This window comes from Pipistrellus kuhlii, unplaced genomic scaffold (assembly GCF_014108245.1).
Source record: "Pipistrellus kuhlii isolate mPipKuh1 unplaced genomic scaffold, mPipKuh1.p scaffold_m20_p_7, whole genome shotgun sequence".
In the NCBI taxonomy this organism is placed as follows: domain Eukaryota; kingdom Metazoa; phylum Chordata; class Mammalia; order Chiroptera; family Vespertilionidae; genus Pipistrellus; species Pipistrellus kuhlii.
Genome location: NW_023425573.1, coordinates 37848785 through 37856366, shown reverse-complemented (window position 1 = coordinate 37856366; position 7582 = coordinate 37848785). Strand labels below are relative to the sequence as shown.

Here is a 7582-nt window from a genome sequence, read left to right as displayed (position 1 = left end):
AGCACGAGGATGGGCTGGCGTGAGGGAGGCATTTAGAGAAGGAAAATATGCAAAACATTAAATGACTGGAAACCTTGTTCTTTGGCACCTAAAAAGTGCCCCCCAATGACCTAAGCCAGTGGGCGTGAAGAGCAGAACCATATCTCCTCCAAGCAAGACATGATTGCTAATTAGTAACCCAGGAATGCTGGCCATACTATAAACAGTAAGTGATGTAACCACGAGGGGAGACAAAGGATGTGTGCTATGCTGTTATTCAACGCCACCTGCACATGTCGGTTTATTTGCAAAGCTGGCTCGCTTACAAACAGCACCTACCGTGCTGCGCAGGAAAGCCTGATTCAGAAGTTGGTAACTAATGAAGTTATCATGTACAGAAATAATCACAACCCACTGGGTTTTAAAAGCTGCTTTTGCAGTATAAACACTGAGGTGGGCAAAGGGGGTGGGGAACGGGGACACCTGTGATAATGCAAACAAGAGATATAAAGTTTAAAATTAACAAAGAAGAGGTAAACACTAGTAGATGACTTTTTAAAAGTTTTTAAGGAAATTAAATTCCCTTTCATCAAGATCATAAGAGCAAATCTAGTTCATTAACACATATTTTTAGGTAAAAGCGCCTTTGTTGTTGTTTCTTTGAATTAATAGTAACCAGCCACCTGGTGTAAGCACCAACAATGTACCTCATACTTTACCAACGCACTTAATCCTCTATAACCCTGAGAAGTGGAATTGCTCTCATCACTTTAGAGGAAAGAAATTAAAGATCCAAGAAAAGCCCTAGCAGAGTAGCTCAGTTGGTTGGTGCGTCATCCCCTACACCAGTGCGTCGGCAAACTGTGGCTTGTGAGCCACATGCGCCTCTTTGGCCCCTTGAGTGTTCTAACACCACTTCTTCGAAATAGACTCGCCCAGGCTGAAAACTGATTTCTGCGCGTGGGCCACAAAGTTTCAATTGCACTGTACGTGTGCCCGCACGTGGTATTTTGTGGGAGAGCCACATTCAAGGGGCCAAAGAGCCGCATGTGACTCGCAAGCCACAGTTTGCCGACCACTGCCATACACCAAAAGGTTGTGGGGTCTGTCCCTGGTCAGTGCATGTGCAAGAGGCAACTGATCGATGTTTCTCTACCACAGTCTCTCTCTAAAAATCAATTAAAAAAACAACATATCCTCAAGTGAGGATAAAAAAAATTTTTTTTTTAAATCCAAGAAAGGAATCTGGCCAATTCTGGCAGAAACTCACAGCACGGCTATTCCCACTCGGGTCTGACTGGAAAGCCTGTTTTCTCTCCACTCCATCGCAGTGATCCCCCAAGAGGGAGTGAGTGGGCTTCTTGAAGTTCCAAGTCAAACTTTTGTCTCCAAGTGGGAAGTGCCACCTGATGACACGCAGATGAACTGTCCCAGTGCCAAAGAGCCAGTGGATTGATGTTCTAGTTCCTATTTTAGCTCGTTCCAGGGCTCATGGAGTGTGATTGTGCAGCATCAAGTGACTTGTGCCCTAGTGTGAGGTGGAATTGTAGCTTTTATGCAGTTCTTTATAAAATATAAATATATATAAAATAATCAATAATATATATGTGTATACACACACACATATATATACATATATCGATATATATATTGATTTCAGAGAGGAAGAGAGAGAGAGAAACATCAATGATGAGAGAAAATAATTGATTGCTGCCTACTGCACACCCACTACCGAGGATTGACCCCGCAACCTGGGCATGTGCCCTGCCTAGAAATCGAACTGTGTCCTGGTTCATAGATCAACGTTGCCAGACTTCAAGCAGTTTATGTAGTTCCTGCATGACCATGAAATGCTTCCACCTGACACCTATCTTCTGCCAGGTGAGAGCTATGCAACCCGGAGGTGGTCACGGCACTTTTGATCTTCACGGTGCCCTCCTTCTGTTATGTTGGCCCACGCTCACAAAGGTGGGAGGTAGGGTGTGCTAGACTGAAACAGCGGAGAGAGGAGGACACTGAGGCTATCCTCCCAATGGTGCTGGACTAAATTCTTTCCAGCTGCTTTAGCGAAAATGGGCTTTGCCTTAGAGGCTGGCTTTTCTTTGACACGATCTTGATGGAACAAAATAGGAGAGAACTCACATGTCACGCTCTGTCTACAATGGCCCCTATTAGAGAGACTATAGACCTGGCAGCACATTTGATGCTGTAGAGATTTCAGAGCCAAAGCACAGCTGACCCGCCATGCCTGCAGTGAAATTTTATGACTAGCACCACTGTTTTCACTTCTGTATAACCCGTAGGAAAGATGATCTAATGATTAAACCAACAATGAACTTGGTCATCAGTTTAAACGCTTCAATCCTGGCCCCTGCCCTATATTTAAGCCCTGTGAAGAGAAGAAGGGAAAAAGTACAAAGCCTCATGGAAGTAACAGTTGCCTATTTTAATGTTGGCAGCGTATAAGTGACAATTATGCTGTTAATTGATAGCTATTTTCATGAGTTGTCATCCATGTAGATCATCCAGATTAGCAATGTTGCTTTTGCATTGTGATTAAACCACCGAGTAGTTGCATAAAAACTGCTGTGTTCTATGGTCGGTGCATTCTAACTATTCAGAGGCGAGAAGGGACAAGCCCCTGTAAAGATAGTGACTTTAAAAGAGGCCAGGAGATGCAAAGTCTTGTTAAAATGTTAAATGCCGTGTTTAACTAAAGAAGTTTCTTTCTGTGTAAGCAAAGTACTGATTGGATAGAAGGCTGTAAAAGAGGGAGAGATAGTTAGCAGAATGGTTACCAAGCAAACCGAGGGAAATAGTAGCCCTGCTTAGAATGAGGCTAATAGAACCCATATCTGTCCCTGGAACTATCTCTCTCTCTCTCTCTCTCTCTCTCTCTCTCTCTCTCTCTCTCTCTCTGAGATTCAGAGCTGGTTTCTTTTTAGGGTTAGAGATCAGACCAAGTACAACCCCAAAGAAGTCTATCCTAAAAAAATTTGAATAAATTCACAGCCCAAGACTGAATAGTAATTGTTAATGCTATATCTAAAAATAACCTCTACCTCTTACTTAAGTTTTCTGTGGCTTTCCAATTTTGCAAGAACAGATTGAATTTCGAAGTTTTTCTACTGTAGCCATTTGATTAGTAGCATAAAAACTGATATCAAACTCTGCGGGAGCAGCTCAAGGCCCAACGGGCCTCTCCAACCTCAAGGGGCCATCTTGGCCACCAAGTATCAGCTGCACAAATCTTGGGTGGACTGCCTGCTGAAACTAAACAGAGTTAGAAGCTCTGAGTTATACCTTCGTTTCTGCATGAATTTGGACAAAAAGCATTCATGTTATTAAGTTTCTCTTTATTTCCTCTTAAATTAAGTCAAGCCTGGGAATAACTCTTAATAAATTGGTACAATATTCCTTTCTTATCAACTCTATTTATACCTTTAAAAATTCACCTTTTTGTGGTCATCCCGATCGATGCCTCTCAATTATGGGCACTACTGCCCCACTGGTTGGCACAGGGGCTTGAGTAGGTTTAACACGCCCCAAATTATTTCCTTTCTCCTGAAAACTGCACTCCATGGAAACCTTTGGAAAACCACCCCTTGTATACACTGTTCCCCATGGGTTGAGTAGGACAGTCACCGCCTCCCAGGCTCAGGGGTGGGCACATCTCTTGGGCATGACCAGCCAAGTAGTTCCATTCCTCTGGCCACAGTAAATGGATCAAGGGTGATCATTGAACCCCATCAGTCCAGTAAGAACCCATCGTGGAACTTTATCTGGAACTCCCAGAAAAGAAAAAGAAACATTTTCATTAAGAGTTATTAGGAGAGCCGAAACCGGTTTGGCTCAGTGGATAGAGAGTCAGCCTGTGGACTGAAAGGTCCCAGGTTCAATTCTGGTCAAGGGCATGTACCTTGGCTGCAGACACTTGATTTGTGAGGGTTGTGCAGGAGGCAGCTGATCGATATTTCTAACTATCTCTCTCCCTTCCTCTCTGTAAAGAATCAATAAAATATTTAACAAAAAAAAAAAAAGGAGTTATTAGGAGAATATAAACTCAAAGACACAGGGCCACCACATGGAGAGAACCTGACTGAGAGGGGCTTGCAAAAAGCAACGTAGAGTCAAAATAGAAGGGGTGGTCCTTCAGGGGGGGCAGAGCTTAACAACTTGGTGACTATGTTTTTTACTGGAATTGAGCAAATAGGCAAACATATTGTAGAATTTTTTTTTTTTTAAAGGCAAGTTTCTTGCTGTCAGAAAAAGAACTTAAAAATAAGGGAAGAGGGGAAGTTAACTGAACAGTCCTGAGATTTTGATTTGGAATTGGAGGTACTAGTATAAATTCATGTTTTGTTTTAATATATAGACAGACAGAGAAATATAGATGTTTGTGTGTGCATGGATTAGGATACTTCCTAGCCTTGTCTTCTGAGGAGGCCTGGATGCAACAGCACCCCAATAGTAATGAGCACACCCACCACCCAGCTCTTAGATTCTAATTATCATTCTCCAAGAAAAGGAACCAGGGCTCCTTGGAGAAGCAATTGATTTCATAGCTGAGGTAGAGAAAACGTGAGTCTGTAGTAGCTCATGGTGCTAAACAGCAGAGGAAGGTCCATAAAGGATGGAGGCAAATCAGAGGGCATGAAAGAACTCCCCTGGGCTAACACTGGACCAATATGAGCAAGAAGGTAAATAATGAGAGTCCTGGATTATAACCTTAGAATTAAAGCAATCCATAAGTCCATAATTATACCAATAAATAATTGAATTAAAAAGTGGAGAAGGGACAGCTCTTTCTTACAGAAAAATTTCAATCAATAATGTAGATGAAGAAAGGGAAATTGAAAATTACTATTAGAATAATTGATCTCACTCATATGTGGAATCTAAAGAACAAAATAAGCTGATGAACAAAATAGATCCAGAGACATAGAAACATGGAAAAGACGGAGGAATCTCAGAGGGAAGGTGGGGGAGTTGAGTGGGTGAGAAGTGATTAACCCAATAACTTATCTATAATAATAAAAGTGTAATATGCTAATTAGACCAGACAGCCTTCCAGACGAAGCCGGGGCTGGGAGGGCCGAGCCCCTTGCATGAATTTCGTGCATTGGGTCTCTAGTATACATATATGCATAACCCATTGTCACAAATAGTATGGTGAAGGCTTAGGGAGGGGGGAGAGAATGAGCTAGAAGGGGTCAATGGGGGTAAAGGGGCATATCTGTATAACTTTCAATAATAAAAGTAAAGTTTTTAAAGGAATAATATAATTACCCTGTTTCCCCGAAAATAGGACAGTGTCTTATATTAATTTTTGCTCCCAAAGATGCGCTAGGTCTTATTTTCAGGGGATGTCTTATTTTTCCATGAAGAAGAATATGGTACATTTATTGTTAAATGAAAATAAAGGAAATTTATTACCTGTGTACGGTATGGTAGTACGATACTTGTCAACACAAACCAGACAAACTGTGAATCCTACAGTACCAAGAATTTACTCATTTATTCAATGACAATCATGTCATCATCTTCTGGAACATCATCATAACAATCCAGTTCCTGAATTTCCTGGTGAATTTCTTGTGACTCCATTTCTTTCAGAATCAGTGGACCAAATCTCTCATGTTTAGCCTACGGGGGCCTTATTTTCGGGGGATGCCTTATATTTCACTCAGAAGGAAACCTGTAAGTAGGTCTTATTTTCGGAGGATGTCTTATTTTTGGGGAAACATGATATTACTATTGCAGGCAATATTCACCAATGGTTTCTAAAATTGGAGGGCATTTTGGTCCCTGCTGGCAGTGCCCTGGCTTTCTGGTAGCGGCTGAGAGCTGGTGGGCGGGGAGCTGGTGGCCTCGGCCTTCGGGGCTGGAATTTGCCGCACTCTCGGCGGAGGCAGGGGAGCCGGGCCGGAGCCATGGCCAGGGCAGTGGTAGCAGTTGGATTGACCATTGCTGCTGCGGGATGTGCAGGCCATTATGTTTTGCAAGCCATAAAGCATATGGAGCCTCAAGTAAAACAAGTTTTTCAAAGTCTACCAAAATCTGCCTTCAGTGGTGGCTATTACAGAGGTGGGTTTGAACCTGAAATGACAAAACAAGAAGCAGCATTAGTATCAGGTGTTAGCCCTACTGCCAATAAAGGGAAAATAAGAGATGCTCACCGAAGAATTACGCTGTTAAATCACCCAGACAAGGGAGGATCTCCTTATATAGCAGTCAAAATCAATGAAGCTAAAGATTTACTAGATGGTCAAGCTAAAAAATGAAGTAAATGTATGGTGAATTTTAAGTTATTAATCATGTATATGAAAACATCTTTTTGTAATAAAAGAAGCTAAAATAAAATAAAATAAGTGGGCAAAAGTTTGAGGAGAAAAAGAAATTTGCATAGTATCAAAGTATCTCTCCCCCCCCTCCCATATATCTATTAATTATAAAGGGAGATATAAGACCTTTTCATTGAAGAAAGTCACTAGATAACACTTCAGATAGACATTACCAGAACATGACATCTGACATCATATGGTAAACTGAAAAGAGAATGTCATTTTTGAGGTATTCTTATCACAAATGTATGACCTCAGTCTAATCATGAGAAAACATCAGACAAACCCAAATTGAAGGATGGTCTACAAAATAATTGACCAGTATTCTTTAAAAGGGTCAAGGTCATGAGAGACACACACACACAAAAAAAAAAAAAAATTTAAGAAAATGTCACAGAATCGAGCAGCAATGACATCTAAATGAGATGTGAGATCCTTGATTGGATGCGAGGACAAACTTTGGTGGAAAAATTGGTGAAATTCAAATAAAGTCCTTAGTTTGTTTGTATTGTCCCAATATAATTTCTTAGTTTTGATCATTGTGCTATTGGCATCCAAGATATTAATGTTAGTGGAGGTTGGGTAAGGGACTTGTTCCACTATTACCATTTTTGCAACTTTTCTATAAGTTTAAAGTTATTTCAAAACAATTTGTCAAAAACTGTAGAGGGTACTATGGTACATCTATACAATGGAATACTATGCTGCCATAAAAAAGAAGGAATTCTCATCATTTGCAGCAACCTGGATAGAACTAGAGAACATCATGCTGAGTGAAATAAGCCAGTCAATGAAAGCAAAACACCACATGACCTCACTCATTTATGGATAATAAAGAACATTATAAACTGATGAACCAGAAGACAGATATAAAGACAGTAAAGCAACAAGCAGACTGTCAAATTACAGAAGGGAGGGTAGGGATATCTGGGGGAGATAAGAGATCAACCGAAGGACTTGTATGCATGCATATAAGTACAACCAATGGACACAAAACTCTGGGGAGGGAGGGTATGTATGGGGGGGGCAATGTTAAAATATGTACACAGATAATAATTTAATAAAAATTAAAAATAAAAAAAATAATTTTAAAAAACTGTAGAGGGTAAAAATAGAGGGTCGCTGGAGATCAAAGGCAATAGAGGAGCAAAGGGGAGGAGAGCAGCGCCTGATCACATCATAAGAGCTTCTGGATCCAGCTACAACTGAGAAGAAACTCCAGGACTTTGAGGCCTTAGGGACAAGAGTGCAGATAATGT

At 41.0% G+C, this 7582-nt stretch overlaps 1 protein-coding gene across 1 annotated transcript; it reads left to right on the top strand.

Moving 5' to 3' along the window:
- Nucleotides 1–5888: 5888 nt before the first annotated feature.
- LOC118709561 (mitochondrial import inner membrane translocase subunit TIM14-like) lies at nucleotides 5889–6334 on the top strand. Its single transcript, XM_036421735.2, has one exon. The coding sequence runs from the start codon at nucleotides 5913–5915 to the stop codon at nucleotides 6261–6263; it is 351 nt and encodes a 116-aa protein (XP_036277628.1). The 5' UTR covers nucleotides 5889–5912; the 3' UTR covers nucleotides 6264–6334.
- Nucleotides 6335–7582: the final 1248 nt, after the last annotated feature.